Here is a 21,358-nt window from a genome sequence, read left to right as displayed (position 1 = left end):
TAGTACAGATGATGCCTAGATTGTCTCCAATGCTTTCGGCCCTGCTCCTGACGTGCGCAGATGGTCTTAGATGTTCAGTCACTAGATGGTGGAGTAGGACTGAGAAAATTAATTAATTATTGTTTATCTCATTACGGAGTATGTGGAAGGACAATAATCAGACCCAACAATTAATGATAACCTGATGAAACTTCTACTTTTGTTCCCTCAGACACCTCCTCCTATCTTAGAAAGGAGGTTAATAATCTAAATACTCAAAAGATACATTAATTTATATTTCCATGTGATTGCATTTAAGTATTTAAACACGGAAATCTTCTGGTAAAGGCAGCAAGAGGGGGAAACGGGAAAGCCCGTTTTTTGAGAAAGTTTGTGACACAGCAGCACCTAGTGGTTCGTTTGGCAAATTATACTACAACGATGATTCTAATCTTGCTCACAAATGCTCATTTCTCTTTATGACTCAGGCCTAAATGAGTGGTAACCAGCAAGAAATGGAAACATTCGTATAATTTGTGTTTACTCTTCACTTGGGCTTTCAAGCCGTTCTGCTGCACTTGGTCTCAGAACACATGGTGACAGATGTAAAAGAAAAGTGGGATATTTTCTGTAGTATTCAGCAGTGCACAGAGCGTATAGCCCTTTGGGTCTTCCTTTTCCCTCTCAACCCTGTGACATAGGTTAGAGACTTAAATCCCTAAACTAACCAATGCAAATCTCTTGTGCTCACCAATGTACATGCATAGAGGTCCTCTACATACAGGTAAGGTAAAGGACCGCTGGAAGGTTAATTCCAGTCAAAGGCGATTATGCGGTGCAGTGTTTATCTCACTTCAGGCCGAGGGAGCCGGCGTTTGTCCACAGACAGCTTTCCGGGTCATGTGGCCAGCATGACTAAACCTTTTATGGCACAACGGAACACTGTGATGGAAACCATAGCACACGGAAATGCCATTTACCTTCCTGCCACACCAGTACCTATTTATCTACTTGCACTTTGACGTGCTTTCGAACTGCTAGGTTGGCAGGAGCTGGGACCGAGCAACGGGAGCTCACCCCGTCGCGGGGATTCGAACCGCCGACCTTCTGATTGGCAAGCTCAAGAGGCTCAGTGGTTTAGACCACAGTGCCATCCACATCCTCTACATGCAGTGGGATCTCAGCTGTTAGGAGGCCCCTTTGCATGAAGGCGTTCCATCTACGCACAAATACTGTGTAGTGTTCATAGGTGTCCCCAGGAACTTTCCCACGGCTGGTAGTGGGCCAAAGATAAAACACCAAAGTAGGAACGCAGGCTAGTTTGTCTCATTCGCAAAAGTGCCTGTACATTTTGCCTTTTATCTTAGGTTCTACAAATAGGAACAGGACGGGGCTGTTCTGTTTGCAGAATGGTAGTTCTGGTTTCAGGCCATTTTGTTCAAAATTATCAGATAGAGAAATGGCCTAAATTCACCCTTTTTCCCCTCAGGTACACTGCAGAATTAAGGAGGGAACACTTTCGTCCCAAACAGCAGTAAAAACTGTTCGGAGAAAGGACGCTTAAATATGCACAAAGCTTACTTCCCCCGTCCCCCCCCTTCCTGCGGGGAAAGTTATTTTAACAACAAACCAGGTATTTTCCCCCAAGTTTATGGTGCAATCAATCTAGGTTTGTCAGCATAGTTTTGTTGGTCTTATCACTTCATAAATCATTCCACCACTTCATAAATCTAGTCCTGTTATGAGCATAATAGCGTACCTTGACAGTAATCCCTGAAAGGAATCACACCTTTAGAAAAAAACACACCATGAAAATAAATTGTCCTACTTCTTGTTTTTAAAGCAGTACATGAATTGTGTTTATGTATGTATATGGGAGAGAGGGAGGGAGGAAAGAGCAGGTCAAAGCTATTTTACTATCAGTTTTTAAACATTGTCCGTAATATTTGGCTCACTTATAGCAAACTGCTAAAGAAACCTCTACTATCACAAAGGAACATTTCAATTGCTATGATATTAACTATATCATAAGCTATATTGATATGACAGCAGTTTAATTTCTTACATGGCTTAAAGCACAGCTTGATATATTAAACATTACATGCTCTGAACGAAGGTATTTTTTTTTTATCCACTCCATGAACTGGCACTATTTAGGTTTCTAAATATTTCTCAGGTTCCCTGAGTTTTAATGTCACGAGGAAATGATCCCACCAGGTAAAACTGCCTTCAAGATGCTTCTGGTATTACACACCCAAAGTATTAACAAGTATTACCTTTTAAGAGCTGGAGCTGCTAATTGAAAAAACTCTCTTTTGCATCAGATCCAAGGCGTGGTTGTTGGGTTTGGTCAAAAGGGTCCCTGCCCATCTCTGCCTGTACCACTTCATTTGCATGGAATTGGGTGGGTAAGTTGACAAACGGAACAATCCTATGCATGTTTCCCTCAGAAGCAATATTTTTGCCACCCGATTCACAAACGACGACCATTCCTGAACAGCCTCGCCAGTATCAGCCATGTGCAGGTGACCAAATGATTGGATGACTGCCTTCGACTGCATCCAATGGCCTTTCCCCTTCCATTTACTGCCGAAATTGTGGCAGATGCGCCCACACTGATGGTGCATAGATGGCATTTAACGCACCTAAACACTGCTTTATTTCCCCCAAATCTTTGCTGGCAATAAATACCAATGTTCTTCATCTATTTGCTTCAGATTTACTGGGTTTTTTTCTGATTATACTGAAGGTGTTAAGCTTATTGTGATTTTCACATTGCGCTTTTTAAATGAAAAGCAGTATTAAAATATTTTAAATTAATGAGGTTAAGTCTCATTGGGCAACATCCAGTGTTGCAGACTTTCTATTGACCACTTTTAATGAAAGGGCTGGCACTGTGCTGCTTTTAATGTAATGATTTATATGTATTTAACAGTTCTTATATATGTATATAATTTTAATTCTTTTAATGTTTTAAACAATTTTCCCCCTATGTTTTTAGCGATTTGTCTTGAGTCCCCTCAGGGAAAATGGTGGGATATAAATCAATATATCACCATCACCACCACACAATGAGACTTTTCCTTCTTCTGCTTCTGCAGCCACCCCTTTCTGCTCTGGAAAGTCCAACAATCTCCCAAAACTGGTGTTGGGGGTATGCAGGGAGCTGCAGGAGGAGGGTGAAATCTGTCTACTACTGGTCGGACACTGTTGGATTTCAGCAATTTGGGTTCAATGCATAGGATTTCAACTTTATACTGCATTCCTCTACATGTCTACTCACAGGTCATAGAATCCAGCAGGGTGTACTCTCATGTAAGAGCATACAGAATGGCAGCCTAGATGTATTTACAAGTGTCTTAATAGCTCCTTTTTATAACAAATAAACAACTCAATGAACACCTAAAATAAAATAAAAAGTTTAATGTAAAAACAGTAAACTTACACACATTTCATGGCATATACAGCAATATACAGTATTAATTTACAACTCAGATGTACAAATATTTTAAAATAACGCTCAGTTTAAATCAAAGGAACTGATATCCAACGAAGTATGCTGGGATTCGCAATCACGGTTGCTTTACAAAACAAAACGTTGCACTGGGGTACCAGTTGTGAGCTTCAAGTGGCAGAATGGTTGCGGGGGGGGGGGGAACAACTCTTGGCAATGGTAATGGGTAGATCACAGTCTCTAGAGAGCTGGACATGCCTGGCCTAGGGCAGCATCCAATTGTGCCCATTCATCTACAGAACTGGCATCCTTCCCCTCCACAGTTGTCTCTCACCCACCCACCCCTGAAGGTTGGGGGAACCTTCAGAGCAGATTTGGGGCTAACACAGAGGGCTGCAAGAAAAAAGGAAGGAAGGTGAAGTCCTGCTCCACTCACACAGTACTGGCATATAATTCACAGTGGACAACAATTTAAGTTAAAAGAATCATTTAAGAGAAAGACCAAAAAACCCCAACCCTGTAAAACTTGGGAAAGAAAAGGGAATCAAAGCTCAAATCTTTCAACATCACATTGTTAAGAATGACCTCCTACATACATTTACAGGAGAAACCATTATTTATTGACTTTTCTTATTTTCTCTTCTTGCTTTCCTTTTTAGCTGCGCCGTCTTCAGTTCTGTCATTACATTCACTGTTTTATAAACCCAAGCGATCTGAAAAGCAAAACAAATCATTATGTAGGCGAGTGAAGTAGCAGTCCTTTTGTATATGAACAGGCAATTATTCTTCAAGGCTTGGTCTTTCTGTGGCCAAAACAGCACCACTCAGGTACAACAGGGAGGTATGATGTCACTTGGGGGGGGGGGGACAACTCCTGAAATTTGTAAAAAAAAAACAAAACACACCCCACAAAGCCTTCAGAATGTCTAAGGGGTGGCGAAAATCCAAGCACCCCAATGGGGACTGAACGTGTTCAATGGGCAATGAATGCTGACTGTCTGCTGGAAAGGGAATCTGGAAAAATCAGGAAGAGCGACGAAATAAACATGCCCAGCTGGCAGTCTTGAGCAGGAACAATGTTTTACTTCATATCATCATCATCATCATTTAATTTTTGTAACCTGCACATCTGACTGTTGCCCCAGACACCCTGACGGCCTTCCAACACAGTATACAACAACACAACACAACACAACACAACAACACACATTAAAAGCACCCCGAAATAATAATAATAATAGTAATAATAATAATAATAATTTCACTTATTTTTTATCACTTATTATTGTTGTTGTTATTATTGATGTGTTAATAGCCTTCTATATCTAAGAGTCACAAGGCGATGTACAGTGGTACCTCGGGTTACATACGCTTCAGGTTACAGACTCCACTAACCCAAAAATATTACCTCGGGTTAAGAACTTTGCTTCAGGATGAGAACAGAAATCGTGCAGCGGTGGAGCAGCGGTAGCAGGAGGCCCCATTAGCTAAAGTGGTGCTTCAGGTTAAGAAAAGTTTCAGGTTAAGAACAGACCTCCAGAACGAATTAAGTACTTAACCCGAGGTACCACTGTACAATAAAAATAGCAAACAACAGTTAATACCCCTCCCCAATACATATGTATTTTAACCAAAAAAATACAAAACAGACAACCATGGCAGAGGTCCACTCATCCAACTGGAAAGGCTTTTGTGGAACAAAAATGCCTTCAGTTGTTTCCAGAAGGTGCAGGTAGTGGATGCCTGTCATATATTGACAGAAATGCTATTCCACAGAACAGGGGCACCCACAGTGAAGGCCCTGCTCCGAGGTCTTGTGCAGTGGGCTTCCGAAAATGCTGGAACTTGTGTGAGCCAGAGTGACCTGCCGGTCATATCAGGGACATACTGCAAAGTTCAGGGCTGCCTGTGGATTCTTACAGCACCATCCATAAGGAACTGAGATGTTTGGGGAACCCCAGAAGGTTCCAGTTGTTGTTGTTTAAAAAAAACTTAAGGGAAAAAACCCTTATGTGAAAGTGAGGACCCACAAAACAGCCCTGTGAGGACAGAGCATGCTGGGGTGGTGCTGGGGAGGGAGGGAGATAATGGTCTGTCCTGGAAAAGGGCATAGCTGGCTCCCTGGACCTAAGTATTCCACACAGCAGCATTCTGTTGCAGGCCCCACTTGTACATCTGAGCGCACACATTTGTAAGGCAAAAGAAAGAAAGAAAAAGCAGCTCTTACCACAATAACGATAGCATTCAGCAGCAACGGTGCTGAGAACACTATGGAAATGAACATTCCTCTTGAATCAAAGTATTGGTGCTTCGAGAACAATCTGCAAAGGAAAATAAAACAGATGTTAGTAAAAACTGACACAATTCTACACATGGGATTATTCCATACGGATGATCTAGTATAGTCGCTGCAGATACAAATTAACGGTTACAGAGAAACAAAAACATGGCACTTTTGCTCTCCCAATGGCTTGCTGAGGACACAACGGGGGCAGGAAATTCTGCTCCTTTGCCTTTCACCAGCACCTGGTAGGCAGCAAACGTTCAACTAGCCTCCATCTACACTTAAGTCGTCTCCCAGCCTGCTTCACTGCCCACAACTTCTCAGTAAGCAAAGGTGAAATGCAGTGTTGAAGAGAACCTTCAGGAGCCATTTTGTCAACAAACCTCCTCCCCTCCCCTTTTAAGACATTCACCTTGAACACTCAGTGTTTCTCAAACTTGGGTATCCAGCTATTTTTTGGACTACAACTCCCATCATCCCTAGCTAGCAAGACCAGTGGTCAGGGATGATGGGAATTGTAGTCCAAAAACAGCTGGAGACCCAACTGCTTCTAGAGCTTCATTTTAGATACCCAAGGTGTGAAATCTTTATTTCCCAAGTAAATAAAGGACACCAGATTATTGCCACTCGCATGTTGTTGCCCCAGAGTTTGACTTGACTCAGCCATGATAGTTAGTGTATATCTGGAAGCATATTTGCAACACTCCTGCTGTTCAGTGTTGGCATTTTCTATCAGGAGGTGCAGTTATGTAAACTACTGCAATGCACATAATAATTGGATGTGTCTAGTTTATCTTTTTTTCCTACTGCTTCTGCCTATGCCACAAAACTTTCTTTAAAAAGGGGGGAGGCTATATGTGTAAACTGTTAACATTTTGTAACATAATCTGGATGACTTCTGTTTGGGGTAAGAAAATGTATAGGGTGCTAAATGTAAAGGGCATAATCACTCAGACGTCCCACTGATTTGCATGGCAGTGAGCTAGGCATGTCTCAGACTTTCCCACTGTCATCAATGGGATTCTTAGCCAGCAATCCTATGAATATATTCTTGGAAGAAGGCTGCTAAGAATTAAACCTTGGGGGGGGGGGGGAGCGCCTTTGTCAATCTAGTGCCCTCCAACTACAGCTCCCACTTGCCTCAGTTGGCTGGGCCTGGTCAGAGATGTAGTCCAACACATTTGGAGGGCAAATTCAAAATATCTCAACAGTAGTAGTAGTAAAGGTAAAGGGACCCCTGAACAATGGGTCCAGTCGTGACCAACTCTGGGGTTGCAGTGCTCACCTCGCTTTATTGGCCAAGGGAGCCGGCGTCCAGCTTCCAGGTCATGTGGCCAGCATGACTAATCCACTTCTGGCAAACCAGAGCAGTGCAGGGAAATGCCGTTTACATTCCCGCCAGAGCGGTACCTATTTATCTACTTGCACTTTGACGTGCTTTCGAACTGCTAGGTGGGCAGGAGCAGGGACCGAGCAACGGGAGCTCACCCCGTTGCGGGGATTCAAACTGCCGACCTTCTGATTGGCAAGTCCTAGGCTCTGTGGTTTAACCCACAGCGCCACCCGTGTCCCCAATTGATATTACAGATATTATAGTAGTAGTAATAATAATAATAATTTTATCATTTATATCCTGCCCATCTGGCTAGGTTTCCCTAGCCACTCTGGGTGGCTTACAGCATATATAAAACATAGAAAAACATCAGACATAAAAAACTTCCTGATTAACCTGTGGGAAACGGAAGATGACAACAATTTCGGCATGATAAAAGGTATTTAAAATAAACGTAGGCACAGAAAGTTGATGTAATTACCTCCAGTTTGCAGCCGCAATTTCATTGATATATTCTGCACAGAATACCAGGGTCACTACAACCAAGAAGACAAATTAGAATTCTGAAGCTTTAAAGAATCTGAGTGTGGGAATGTATGAGATATATGAAACCACGAAGAGAACATCTTTCCTAAATGTAATCTGCAAGACTGAAGAGCCTATAGGCTTCCATGCACAAGTTTCCATAGTCAATTCCAAATTTAACTAGCGTGCCCAGGTAAGGGATGGATGAGGAACCTGTGGCACTCCAGGTATTGCTAGACTTCAAGTCCCATCACACCTGACCATAGGCCAGCTAGGGTAAACTTCAATATCTAAATTTTCTGTTTATATAGGCATTTATATCTATTACCACAGCAAAAAGTGAGCGCTTACAACCATAAACTTTCAATTATAACAAAATGAAGATTCAACAAAAATACAGGGATGCCAAGCTATGAATGTAAACTTTAAAATTCTAGAATCTTACACTAAAGCGGGGTCATTTTCTCAGCATGCTAACAGTAAAGGGTACGAGAAGAAAGGACCTAATGCTAATGAAAAATATGCTTTTAGAAAGTTTCGCTAATACTTTGGGCACATTGGAATAGATACCCGAATATGTCATATCCCAATTTGAAAGTGATCAACACTAACATACATTGTGCAGAAACGCATACTACAGAGGACGCTCGGGTTGCAAACGTGATCTGTGCAGGATGCACATTCACAACCTGCGTCTGCACATGCTTGGGTTGCAATTCAGCGCTTCTGCGCATGCGCGACCACTGGAACCCGGAAGTAACCTGTTCTGGTACTTTCGGGTTTCGGCAGTCCGCAACCCAAAAAAACGCAACCTGAAGCATCTGTAACCCGAGGTATGACTGTATACAGTTTAGTAAGGTTACAGAGATAGGCAGAGAATGAAACTGACTGCATTAATTCCTTTAAAACATACCCAGATGCTAACTTCAGAGCAACAATATCATAAAAAATACTTCATTCAATACTCACTGATTGAAAGGAAGTGCCCTATTTGCAGGCGGTAGTGCTGGAATGAGAGGTAAGTGAGGAAGACGTAAGCGATGTGGAAAAATACAAGACCTAGGAGCCATGGTTCAGTCCAATCTGTGTCCTATGAGAAAATTTAAAAAAATCTATTAGAACTCTGCCATCAAATGCAGCCAACAGATCAATCACCCTTTCAGGGGAATGGAAAACCTACATTGCCCCTCATAAACTGATGAACTTCAGCAAAGGTGCAACAATCTCTTTTGAGAATATATTTAACAAGAAACTGTGTATGCCTGTAAATGAGAAGGGGACTCAAACCGATCTGCAATAAATGTTACAGTGGTACCTCTGGTTGCGAACGGGATCCGTTCCAGAGGCCCATTCGCAACCTGAAAAGCCCGCAACCTGAAGCGCCGTATCTGAGCAGTGCGATTTGGTACTTGTGCTCATGCACAAAGCGCGATTTAGCGCTTATGTGCATGCGTGAGCAGCGAAACCTGGAAGTAACCCTTTCTGGTACTTCCGGGTCGCCACAGGAGCCAACCTGAAAAAAACGTAACATAAAGCAAATGTAACATGAGGTATGACTGTACAGTGGTACCTCGGGTTAAGTACTTAATTCATTCCGGAGGTCTGTTCTTAACCTGAAGCACCACTTTAGCTAATGGGGTCTCCTGCTGCTGCCGCACAGCCAGAGCACGATTTCTGTTCTCATCCTGAAACAAAGTTCTTAACCCGAGGTAATATTTCTGGGTTAGCGGAGTCTGTAACCTGAAGCGTATTTAATCTGAAGCGTATGTAACCCGAGGTACCACTGTATTTGGTTTGGAGCAGCAGCTCAAATGACAGCTTATTCTTGGACTACAATTCCCATCATCCTTAGCTAGCAGGGCCTGTGGCCAGGCATGATGGGAGCTGCAGTCGAACAACAGCTGGGGGACTCAAGTTTGAGAAACAGTGAACATTATTTCATTTAGTAAATAACCCAGAAAAACAACCAGTACTGCTTTGGTAGCTGCAACCCCTATTCTAAACATAAGCATGCTTTTGGGAAAAAATTACATAGATCATTCTTCAACGGAAGCTATGTTGGAGCTGCGGGGGGCGCACAATATATCCCCAAGCATGCCAGCAGGTTGGAAGGCGGAGAAATATCTTGGTGCAAAGAAGGACGCGCCTTTTCCATTGCAAGCAGTTTGTTCCGCCAGAAAACAAACGCGGCAAGAGAAAGAGAAAGCAAAGGAGAAGAGACCCCGGCCTGCTTTTCCTGCTCTGGGCAATAGTTAAAACTGCGCGCGATGCCTCTCCCTTCTTCCCCAGGGTGCAATAACGCCATGCCACCAGCCCGACCAAAATGGGGAGGGGAAAAAGAGAAAAAAAGACGCACACAGAGGACGCGGGCATCTCTGGCAGGGCTAGAGGAATTACCATCAGGATCCTGGAGACTCCAACGTGCCTCGGAAGCTCCATGGTCCGGGAGGGGAGCAGGGAGGAAGGAAGGGCGGAAAACACCCTCCCGCCTCTCCGCTTGAAGTCAGTCGACGCGGCACCCTTCCGGATTCAGCGCCAATTCCGCCATGCGCGATGCGTAACGGTGCGTAAATGTTGGGAGGATGGAGACGCCTTCTCTTCTCTTCTCCCTCTGGCGTGCAGCAAACGCTTCCGTGGCGCGCGCTGCGCAGCAATTAGAAGTGCGTCCAATTAGAATCCGGAAGGATGTTCATTAAAGTTCCATTTGGAACAAGTTTGCGGGGAGGAGAGAAACTCCCTTTTGTCCTCACGAGAATCCGCCAGGAGGCGTGGACAGGAGGAAAAAATTGTTTCCTTGTTCCCCTCCCCTTCAATGGGCGGGATCTTCGCAGCTCTCTCGCGATGCTCTTTTTTGGGGGAGGGGGCGGGGAATTTGGAAGCCGTATATAAGACTGCGAGGGGTTGGAATATTAGCATCATAGCATTGCTAGAGTGGAAGGAGATTTCGTGGGTCATGTAGTCCAAACCTCATGCAATGTAGGACTTTCAGCTAGATCATACGTGACACATACGCGTGTGGGTTGGGGACTTAGTGAGCTGGAAGGAGCCGCGCTGGTCCGGTCGCTGCACTGTTTAGAAGTTTTTTCTTTCTTGGTCAGACCCCGCCCCCCGCTTTTAGCGACATATTTATGTATATAAATATTTATATATTTATGTATTAAATATATTAAATATTTTTATCATCTGAATATATACGGTAAATATGTTTTATGTAGGTTTTTTAAATCTAGAGTTGAAATAATAAAGTCAAGCAAATTCACAACAGTTGGGTTTTCATCGAAGGACACTTAGCACTGCAGCTTTAATAATAATAATAATAATATTTATACCCCGCCCATCTGGCTGGGCTTCCCCAGCCACTCTGGGTGGCTCCCAACAGAACATGAAAAACAGAACAAAACTTCAAACATTAAAAACTTCCCCAAACAAGTTTATTGTTGTTTTGTTATTACTTAGGGTGTTTGTATAGTAATAGGGCTACTTAAAATCTCTTTTAGGTAAAGGTAAAGGGACCCCTGACCATTAGGTCCAGTTGTGACTGACTCGGGTTGCAGCGCTCATCTCGCTTTATTGGCCGAGGGAGCCAGTGTACAGCTTCCGGGTCATGTGGCCAGTATGACTAAGCCGCTTCTGGCGAACCAGAGCAGCACACGGAAACGCCGTTTACCTTACCTATTTATCTACTTGCACTTTGACTTGCTTTCGAACTGCTAGGTTGGCAGGAGCAGGGACCAAGCAACGGGAGCTCACCCTGTCGCAGGGATTCGAACCACCGACCTTCTGATCGGCAAGTCCTAGGTTCTGTGGTTTAACCCACAGTGCCACCCGCGTCCCTTAAAATCTCTTTTAAGTCCCTCTAAATGTTAACTGAGAATTGAACACCTTCCTGGAAAAATAAAAATGTAAGGCTTGCATAGCAAAGGAGAACTTTTATCATGTTGTGATCACTCTGGAGAGCTTGAAAGTGGACAGACTATTGTTATTTTGCTAGATGGCACTAATGGGATCAAAAAAGCTTCATGTATACAGGAGGCCATTCTAGGGGGAAAAGGACAATTGTAGATGTTATTTTTGGTCTGATTAACATGATTTTTGGTAGTTAACTAGGTCCCTCTTTCTAGGAAGTTTAGAACCCAAAATAATGGAGAACACAATGGAGAAAAGGAAGGATATACGCATGTACCATTAAATATTTTGGTTACAATTTCATTAACCTTTGAGATGGAAGATTAAGAATTTAAGATTTCAAATGATTGCCTTTTCTTTCTTTTAAAGTTCAGATAAGTGGTTTTGTATTGTTGTGTCGTCTAGACATCTCAGTGCTGTCTTATCATTGCTTTTTTGAGGTGCAGAGGAGGTTGAAAGTAAATGATAAGGAAAATAATGCAATTTGTTAGTTGTGAATACATAATTACTGTACCCCATCTTTTAGAAATTATATTAGACACCTCCACTGGTTTTAATTCCCTACAGCGCTGAAGTGTGCCCAGGGAGACATCTTGCAAAATTTGTACAGTGGTACCTTGGTTCTCAAATTTAATCCATTCCAGGAGTCTGTTCAACTCCTAAAACTGTTCGAAAACCAAGGTGCGGCTTCTGATTGACTGCAGGAGCTTCCTGCACTCAATTGGAAGCCATGGAAGCTGTGCTGGATGTTCGGCTTCTGAAAAACACTTCCGGGTTTGCGGCATTTGGGAGCTGATTTGTTCAGGAGCCAAGCCGTTTGACTACCAAGGTACCACTCTATTTGTTTGCCTTTAACTCCCTGTAGTTGTCATATCAATTCTTCTTTCTGGGCATAACAGTGAAAAAAAATTACAATACCTCTGTCCTGAGACCTATTTCCCAGTGGGCTTGCTTTAGGTCAGTTTTAGAGAGCTCAAAATCAGGAAGAAGGGAAGGGATCCAATTAATAATGAACACTTTCAAATCCTTATCTTCTACTGCCTCTTCCATGCCCCTCACTCTCAGGTTAACTCTTTGTGATATGTTGTCCTGGTATTCTAGTTTAAGATGAAGAGATGATTATGGTGCTTTTATTTAGTGAATCTGTCAGTTTCTTTATCTTGCCCATGGCAACCCAAAACAACTTACACAAACAGACAGAAATATAGATACATAGTTAACTATATAAGGTACATAGTTTCCTGAGCATATCCAAGTTTTTAAATTTGTTCTTCGTGTTTAACTTCCACGTTCATGGCTGAGTTAGCAGTTTTAGCTGCTTCATCTACTGTGGAGGTTGATGCTGCAATCTTTCCTTATCAAACACTCTGTAAGCTGTGTTATAGGTTGCTGAAAATGTTTCACAAACTGCTTAGCAGTCAGAGAGGCTCACTTCCCTTATCAAATCTTCTGGATGATTTCAAAGGAAACATAGCCATTTTAGAACGACAAGCCTGCTCTTTCTCGTAGACATTCGATAATCGTTCTGACCTTGAAATAGTTCCTTAGCAACTTGGTACAGGTCTAGGAAGCATTCTCCTCAACTTCCGAAACTTTGTGTTTCACTGTTTTACATCAAAATTCAGCCTTTTTATTTTCCGTCAGCGTCCTAGCTGCAGGATTACATCGCCAGCTGGCATTCCAGCCAGCCACTAAATTTGTGAAGTGGTCACATGATAGTGCCAGGGAATATTGAATGGCCATAGACATGAGTAGGCACAGAAGGAATAAATAAAGAGTCTGTGTGCACTAGGTTTTGAATACAGTTGGAAGGCCAAACCTCTGTAGCAGCTCACACCAACTTTTTTTTTTTTACAGTGGGGGGAAATTAAAAGTAGAGGGAGGACAACTGGATGTAAATTGAATTATGCATCCACGTTAAAGAATAAAGACAGAAAATGGAAGGAATGGGGATTCAAATTAGCTGTTGTGTCCATTTATATTGTATAAAGGGGAGGGGAAATAATTCAATAAAATGTTAATAAGGAAAAACTGACATCTCCTGTAATATAATTGCACCTGTCCCAGGTGGTGACAGGAAATGAAGAGCACCCGGAATGTTATAAGCATCTCCTTCTGCTGTCTGAGGAAGATACAGCTATTATTCTGATTTGACATGTGTCAAAATATTCCCCTCGTCGCTTTCACGCCAGTTAATACACCTCGGATGACAAGCTACCCCCAGCCCACAGTGCAGAAGTGAAAAACAGCAAGCGAGCATCATGTCGACTTTTTAATGGTTTAAAGGTGAAACCAATGTGCTCTTGTTAACTAAAAAAAAAGAAGAATTAATAGGCATGTTGTGGACTTTTGCTGTATAATTTATATCTTGCATTTCTAGATTTGGCATTTGGCTTTACAAGTAGTTTCCTCCCACATTGGACTTTAACAGCAGTGAAAAAGCTCAAGTTTGGTGCTATTTGCATGACCACTTAATTTTTATATTACATCTATATTCCACCCTTCTGCCCAGGAGCTCTAGTTGGTGTACATGGTTTTTTCGCCCATTTTTATTTTCAGAATAACCTTCTGAGGAAGATTAGGCTGAGAGATGGTGACCCAGTCAGCTATGTCTATAAATGTGCAGCTGGGTCACTAGTTTTCTCAGTGGCGTTTAAAATCCTACCGCTCGTTAAGTCCAAAGTTTAAAGAGATGAAAAGCTATGGTTGTCTTCTTGGCTCCCACAGCCCTTCGTAGAGCACAAGAGGAAAATGAACAATATTTTGTTTGGATGAAATTAGACCCTACATTTTCAATCTCAAAAGAAACACTCAAGGCAGTTTTCACCCTTAATCAAATATAAAAACACTCCAGAACTGATTTTTAAGCAAATAGGAATGGAGGGTGGAAGACGGCAGAGAATAAGCTAATAAAATATAAATCTCTAAAAATGTCAACAGACAGAAAAAGCCTCTACAGAGAGGAAAAGGCGCTGAAAGCCTAAATCTCAACCGGAAGTGATCTGACCATGACAAAGGATAGATGTCAATATTCCCCACTTTCAGATCACCCTCTTCCTGCCTGGTTGAGAAAACATGGTCCAAAGTGTGGCCTGCCACATGTGTTGGGCTGGTCACATGTTGGGAGAGCCCCATGGTTGTCATGGCAGCCATGAAGTCCTGAGCTAATCGCCTCAGCATAGACGTTGACATCCCCCCAAACCAGTGCTATTTTTCTAGAAAAAGAGGTGCTGGAACTCACCATGAACACCTCCCTTGTTCTCTAATAATAGCAATGGCACCTACTTGAGAGGTGCCGGAACTGAGTGCTGGCAAGTTCTGGCTGAAAAAAAGCCTTGCCCAAAATTAGCAGCCTTGGAGTCCTCAAGACCACCTCTGAGACCAGCGCTGTCACATCAGGCAGGGAGACTGCTGGGCAGTGAGGCGGGCACTAAACCAGCGAAGACCCTAATCTGTCTTGATTACCTAATGCCATGAACAAACACTCTAGATCCCCACTCAACTGGACAGGGAGACTGGAGACAGAGATGGAATTTCTATAGACCACAGCAAACCCCCTCCCTGACCCTCGTCACCTAAACCCTCTTCTACAGTGTCTAATGGTTGTAACTGGTGAAACATCTAGCCCCAGTTTATTTAGAAGAACTGCAGTTTCTTGTTTAGCTGTCGCTATTAATTATGACCTCGCATCACAATCAAGTGGAATGGGAATCCCCATCTATTTTGATAACTCCTCCTTGTTATTTAAAAGGTAAAGGTAAAGGACCCTTGACAGTTAAGTCCAGTCGCAAACGACTCTGGGGTTGCGGCGCTCATCTCGCTTTACAGGCCGAGGGAGCCGGCATTTGTCTGCAGACAGTTTTTCCAGGTCATGTGGCCAGCATGACAAAGCCGCTTCTGGCACAATGGAACACAGAAACCAGAGCAGCGCACGGAAGCGCCGTTTACCTTCCCCCCGGTAATCTTCTTTTACCTATCTATCTACTTGCACTGGTGTGCTTTTGAACTGCTAGGTTGGCAGGAGCTGGGACTGAGCAACGGGAGCTCACCCTGTCGCGGGGATTCGAACCGCCAACCTTCTGATCGGCAAGCCCAAGAGGCTCAGTGGTTTAGACCACAGCGCCACCTGTGTCCCTTTCCTTGTTACTTAAGGGTGCCCTATTTCAAAGTCAATAGTATCATTTCATATGCATTGCCAAATAAAATCACATCAAATGCATTTTTTAAATAGTAAGAAAGCAAGCCAAAAGAAGGCAAACTGCTTAATGGGGTGTGGCAGACAACATTTCCGCTTGCAACTGGGACAGGGAGGTGGCAGGCACATATATCAAGTGGGTTCTTTTCCAAATTGTAACGTACGTTTTTGTGTGACTATTCTCAAAGATTCTGACATAGCTTACAAGGGTGGGAGGATGAATCTAGGAAGCATCTCTGTTAGCTGCACATCTTCCTGAGAGTGTTCTTTTATCTTCGGGCGACATCTCATTTGCAGACTTTGAAATGATTTACATTTCCAGAAGTTATGAGAGATATTACAACCTAACAACTGGACTCCCTGTACGAAACAATTACTGCCAGGGGGGAAAATAAATGTGAGCAAATGGCTTGAAGGCTAATGGAGGCAGATGGGAAACTGTCCAGCTTAGAGATAATATTAGGGACATGCAACTTAATTATGTCTAAAGAGAATGCCTCTTTTAAATCCGTATGAGATGTTGAAATTATGAATGCATTAGCACAAACTTTGCTGCATTTTAAAGGGCTGGGAACCATCAAAAACTGTAATTGCCTTAAATGCTAATAATCCCCTGTTCTTAAAAGTGTCTTTAAATTTCGTGTCCTTTCCCTGATTGTACAGCTAAATTCTTTGTCTGCCACAGTAGTGGAAAATTTGGAAGGAACTGAGATCAAGCAGAAAAGCTTTCTCTGGAGGAATGGTGGAAGGAAATTTCAACTAATTCCTCCTGCAAACGTTCCATGTTACACACACACCCCATTCTGTAAGGTCCCTGAACTATTTGGAACAACTTTGCAAGTGGGAAGAGGAATAGACAAAATCGCCCTTCCCACTTCTTGTCAGGAGCTCAGCCTACTCTCGAGTAGGACCCTGGCAGAGACACATGCCTGACTGGCATGTTCTCTCCCTCCTGGTTGATCGTGCAGGAGCTTCAAAAACTTTCTTCAGCCCGAACATCACAGAGACCGATGCCACCAGACATCGGCACACTTAGGGATCCGCAGAGTCTTCGCAGCTTGCGTGACAGAACTCAGCATTTTGGCTAATCTACTTTATTTACATATAAACACACATGGAGCACTGCAACATGGCTCCCTCTTTAGTATCATACAGCAAAGAGAGAAAAGAACAAAGGACAATAGTCCCACTTCACAGAACAGTAACACAAACATCCTGTCTCTGTCACTTCCCACACTTTGTGGAGTAAAAACATACACCGTCATGTGATAGACAAACATCCCATGACTGCAATCATGGAGCAGGAATTCTAACACTTTTTCCAGTGGCAGCAGGCAAGACACCTGTACCTGTTGGAATGCCTGCCTGCCTGCTAGCTGCAGTCCTGTCTATTAAAAAGGAATGGGCTGGATCCTGTTTGGCTGACTGCCAATGCGATCTGGAACAAATAAAGTGGGGAAAGGGCTGGTGACCAAGTTTGAGTTAAAAATACCAAGTCAGATTAAAATATATGTAGCAATAGATGTCCTTTTCGTAATGTGCTTTTGTCCATTAATACTGTTGAAACATGGAAGACTTAAAGGCGTTGTTCTGTTCTTATCATCATGCTTTCAGTGATTTTTGTACAATTGATGGCCCTTGGCTAATTAATAAAGACTTAGTATTACATTGGGACCATCCTGTGGGCAGAACTCATGGGAGCTATGGATCCAGCCCTCAGTGCAGTTGTAGCAGTTTGCAATATTGGGGGGGGGGGGGAGGGAATCATTAACATTGGAGGGGTGGGATGGGGAACCTCAGATTGAATCCAGCCCTTCAGACTTCTCTATCTGGCCTGCAGGTCACCAGCTCTACTCTGTACCCTCCTGAGTTGTTGCTGCTGCTGCTGTTGTGTGGCTGTGACTCTGTTCCTGATAATGCCTCTTAGGTGCTTGGATCGTCGAGAGAGAGGAGTGTGTGGACAGGTTGAGAAAATTCACATTAGTTGCTTTTCCTACTCTGGCCCTGAGCACATGAGGCTCCCAGACGTTTGTCCCGAAGGAAACAAGGCCTTTGGGCTTAGGAAGGTTAAGAAATATTCCACTGTTTGAAACTCAACAGCCGCCTGCTTCTGTCTGAGAGTGGAGACGAACCAATTGATTTTATAGACTTGGGAATCTAATTCTTTATGCAGAGGATCCTTCTGGGTTCCAATTACCCTATATGAGATGTAAATTTATTCGGCATCTTAAAAGGAACCAGTCCATTTCGTCTTGATCTCTCAATGGCTAATGGTGGTTACTTGCTGCCCTGGATTGCGGTTTAATGGATCGAAGGAGCGGGCAGAAATCTGGTCCATGCGCAGCAATGTGTGTTTGATTTAGTTTGCTGTTGTTCCAGCAGCATTTGGTCTCAGCGGTTAATAACATTGTTATCACTGCGAGGCCAGGTGGGTCCTTCACATGCATCGTAGTCCCGGGAGCATCGAAATCTGAAAAGCAAAATCCTATGTGAATACACCTATCTGTTCCTTGGCGCTGCAAGCTTATCCCTGGAAACCTGCTCTGCATTACAGCAGAGAAGCAAGAGACGCTCCGTGGAGAAGCAAAAATGCTGAGACTGCACACAAGTGTTGCTCTGTGCCGCTCAAGAGGCTCTGCAAATTGCAGGTGTGTCACCCCGATCATGACAGCATTAGCAAGTCAGATTGAAATACCTGTTGAGCCTTAACAGTTTGGGGAATTTCCAGAACTAAACGACTGAAGCGGACCGGGGGGAGAATAGAAAGAGGTGTAGATTAGCAAAACTGCACGAATAATGAATTTAATAAAGGTTTCCTATGTTGCCAGCTTATGAATCATAAGTGCTACTGAGGCATCTGAATATAGACTGTATTTTTAATTAAGGTTTATATTGACTTATATCTTGATCAGGTTCATAAAGTCTAAAAAGGGCTTGAATTCACAAATGTTTCATGCCAGGCAGAGAAAACCTTGGCCATTCTCCTAAGACAAGGGGCCCCCCCTTGATTTATAGCAGAAAACAATTCTCAAAGTCGTAAAAGCTGGAATTACAGACTAAGAGCGAGGACATTGACCTACATGTTACAGGAGATAAAAAAAGCAGAGATAAACATAATTAGGAATGAGTAAAATGATACCAATGTGCCTCCCAGTAAAATGAGCCAGATCTTCTCCCTAAGGTTAAAAAAGCCACGAGCAGAAAGCTGGCAGAAAGAGTATTTTTTTGAGAAGTCTTTTCAAAAGCTGTTTCTTAAACTGAGAGAGTTAAAAGAGCAATAAATATTGGGAACAGCTAAAGAGGAGAGCAGATGGCTGAAGGGGGGGTAAACTGAAGGGGTTCCTTTTAAAAGCTGTTTTTTACTGAGTTCCTTCCTTTCTACTTTGAGAAGCTTTATTCTTTTAAAAGGTTACCTATGATAATGTATGAAATATATTAGCTTAAATATATTGGCTTAAATGTAATTATGCAAAGGATTTAAGAAATGCTAGATTCTTATTTCATATAGTTGTAAGAGTTGTATTTATCCTGAAATTAAGTCAGTCACCAGCCTAGCCCCCCTGCCAGACAAGAAGACGCCATCTGGGCGCTCCTGATATATAGTTGTCAGACATTTGTTTAGAAACCTTCAAAATGAAGGAGATCTTTCAATGTTGATGTGAAACTCAAGATCCTTGACATATGTTTAAGATAAAAATTTAAGATTAACCATTTGTTTTAGAAGGCAATAGGGCGAAGAGGGCAAGAGGTGAGCTGGTAATTAATATTCCTTGTTGAGACACATGTAAGATATATTACTACTTATTTGTCATTTATAGATGTAACAATATATAGCTCTTTGTGCTCCATATAAGGACAGGAGGATGTGGGTGTATCTTTTAGGATTGGTTATAGCAATCAGCCAATAGGAAATCCAACCAGGCTGATTGGACAGATGCAGCCACAGGAGGAGCAAAGGGGGCTGGATTAAAGGGAATATAAGTGCTGGCCATAATGGCAGGAGGGCAGGCCAGAGCTTGGTAACCATATACCACTGTGCCTCTCATTTATTTGTCTGACAAATAAATTATTATTTTAATTTCTCTATTGCTGCGTTGAATATTTCATTCCAGCTAAGCGTTAACCACAAGCAGGGTGCTACATTTTATGGTGCCGTGACTCGGATAAGTGGTCTGCTGGAACGCAGCCCCTTCGCTCTACTGAGCAGGGTACAAGAGAGAGGATCTCTAAACTGCTACCCAGCGCGCACTGGTAAATTTTTCCAGGGGGAACGCAGAAGTCTCGTCTGTCTGATACCCTGCTCACTGGCGGCGACGGACCGGGGGGAAACGGAACCAACCAAGGGGTAGGTGCACAAAGGGATTTTTGGCCCTCCAATTAATTGGGAGGAAGAGAAGTCTTGATCAAACTTCTGCGTCTCAGTAAGTGGGAACTGAGTACGCTAGGTGGTTGGGTATATCAGATGGTGGTCTGGTGGGGGAAAAGGGAAGAATGGGAGGTAGAGTGTGGTGCAGTATCTTGCGCATTGTATGTGTGAGAAAGTACAGAGCAATCTGTAGCTGACCTGAGTGTGGAGTGGGTAGTACTTCGGTTCCCAGTGAGGCGACTCCATCTGGGCAAGGAAACCCACGAAGCGTGTGTGTGAGTGACTGAGTGGATACTTCACAGGGCCATACAATGGGAGTTGGGGGTTCAAAGGGGGGAAATACACCTCTTGAATGTATGTTAAATAATTTTAAGAAAGCCTTCTCAGGGGCATATGGAGTCAAAATGACGCCAGAGCGCTTGAGAACGTTATGTGAACTAGAATGGCCAAAACAAAATACTGGATGGCCATCTCAGGGAACTTTTGATATAAATTTAGTAAGCAAACTTTGGTCTAACATCACCAAAGAAACTGGAGGGTGCCCAGAACAATTTTCATATATAGATTCCTGGCTGAGCACATTAAATAAAAATCCTCCATGGATAAGGGAATGCAAAGTCCAACGATGCAAATTATTGGCTGTAAAAGCCGAAGCTAGGAAAGGAATCTTGCCAAATAAACTCAAACCCATTTTTGAGGGACCAGAGGAAGAGGTGCTTCCACCTCCACCCTATGCTCCACATCGAAGGGAGCATAATCCAAACACTCCACCAGTTGTAACCCCAAGGCAAGAAAGTGGAACGAATAATGGGGGTAGAGACACAGAACTTGACTCCTTGATAGATTATGATAAATATCTTCAGGAGGCATTGGAGTCCTATAACGAAGCCCAAGCAGAAGTGGTTATTCCATCTGTGAGTCCTAGTAGAACTCCATCTACAGTCTCTTTTAGTGGAACAACTGATTGCCTACCCCAAACCCCTGTACATCCAAGTCCTAGAGAATTATTACAGAAGTTACAGGGAGACCTTAATCGGTCAGCAAGCAATACAGCCAGGCGTATTAAGCTGCTAAAAGAACGCCTTGGGACAAATACCATCCCCTATGATTTGAGGCCCCTAGAGCAAAGCGAAGAAAAAGGTCACGTAGTAGCCCCTCTTAGAAGAGTATTTGATGCACTTGAGGAGCCTGTGCTGGTTAACGGGCAACCCGGACCAAGGCCACCTCGAACTTCGACCCTTCAGTACATTCCATTCACAACTACGGATCTGATGAATTGGAAAACACACACCCCATCTTTTGCAGAAAAACCTCAG

The 21,358-nt window shown here is 43.1% G+C and overlaps 1 protein-coding gene and 1 long non-coding RNA gene across 3 annotated transcripts in view; both read right to left on the bottom strand.

The window, feature by feature from the left end:
• Positions 1 to 21,358, bottom strand: part of LOC144327306 (uncharacterized) — a 390,895-nt gene that overhangs the window by 264,102 nt on the left and 105,435 nt on the right. The gene's annotated exons all lie outside the window — the stretch shown is intronic.
• TMEM18 (transmembrane protein 18) lies at positions 3,388 to 10,361 on the bottom strand. 2 transcript variants are annotated; one of them, XM_028722421.2, is made up of 5 exons: positions 9,973 to 10,361; positions 8,545 to 8,665; positions 7,532 to 7,586; positions 5,661 to 5,754; positions 3,388 to 4,146 (listed from the first exon to the last, which is right to left on the bottom strand). In XM_028722421.2, exons 1-5 carry the CDS (start codon positions 10,012 to 10,014, stop codon positions 4,051 to 4,053), a joined length of 408 nt encoding a protein of 135 aa, XP_028578254.2. In that variant the 5' UTR covers positions 10,015 to 10,361; the 3' UTR covers positions 3,388 to 4,050. The 2 variants fall into 2 exon arrangements, with proteins under 2 accessions (XP_028578254.2, XP_028578253.2); XM_028722420.2 differs by lacking the exon at positions 9,973 to 10,361 and adding an exon at positions 8,891 to 9,351.

This window comes from Podarcis muralis, chromosome 3, assembly GCF_964188315.1.
Source record: "Podarcis muralis chromosome 3, rPodMur119.hap1.1, whole genome shotgun sequence".
Classification (NCBI taxonomy): domain Eukaryota; kingdom Metazoa; phylum Chordata; class Lepidosauria; order Squamata; family Lacertidae; genus Podarcis; species Podarcis muralis.
Note: the sequence above shows the minus strand (reverse complement) of the source record. Positions and strands in the feature narration are given on the sequence as shown.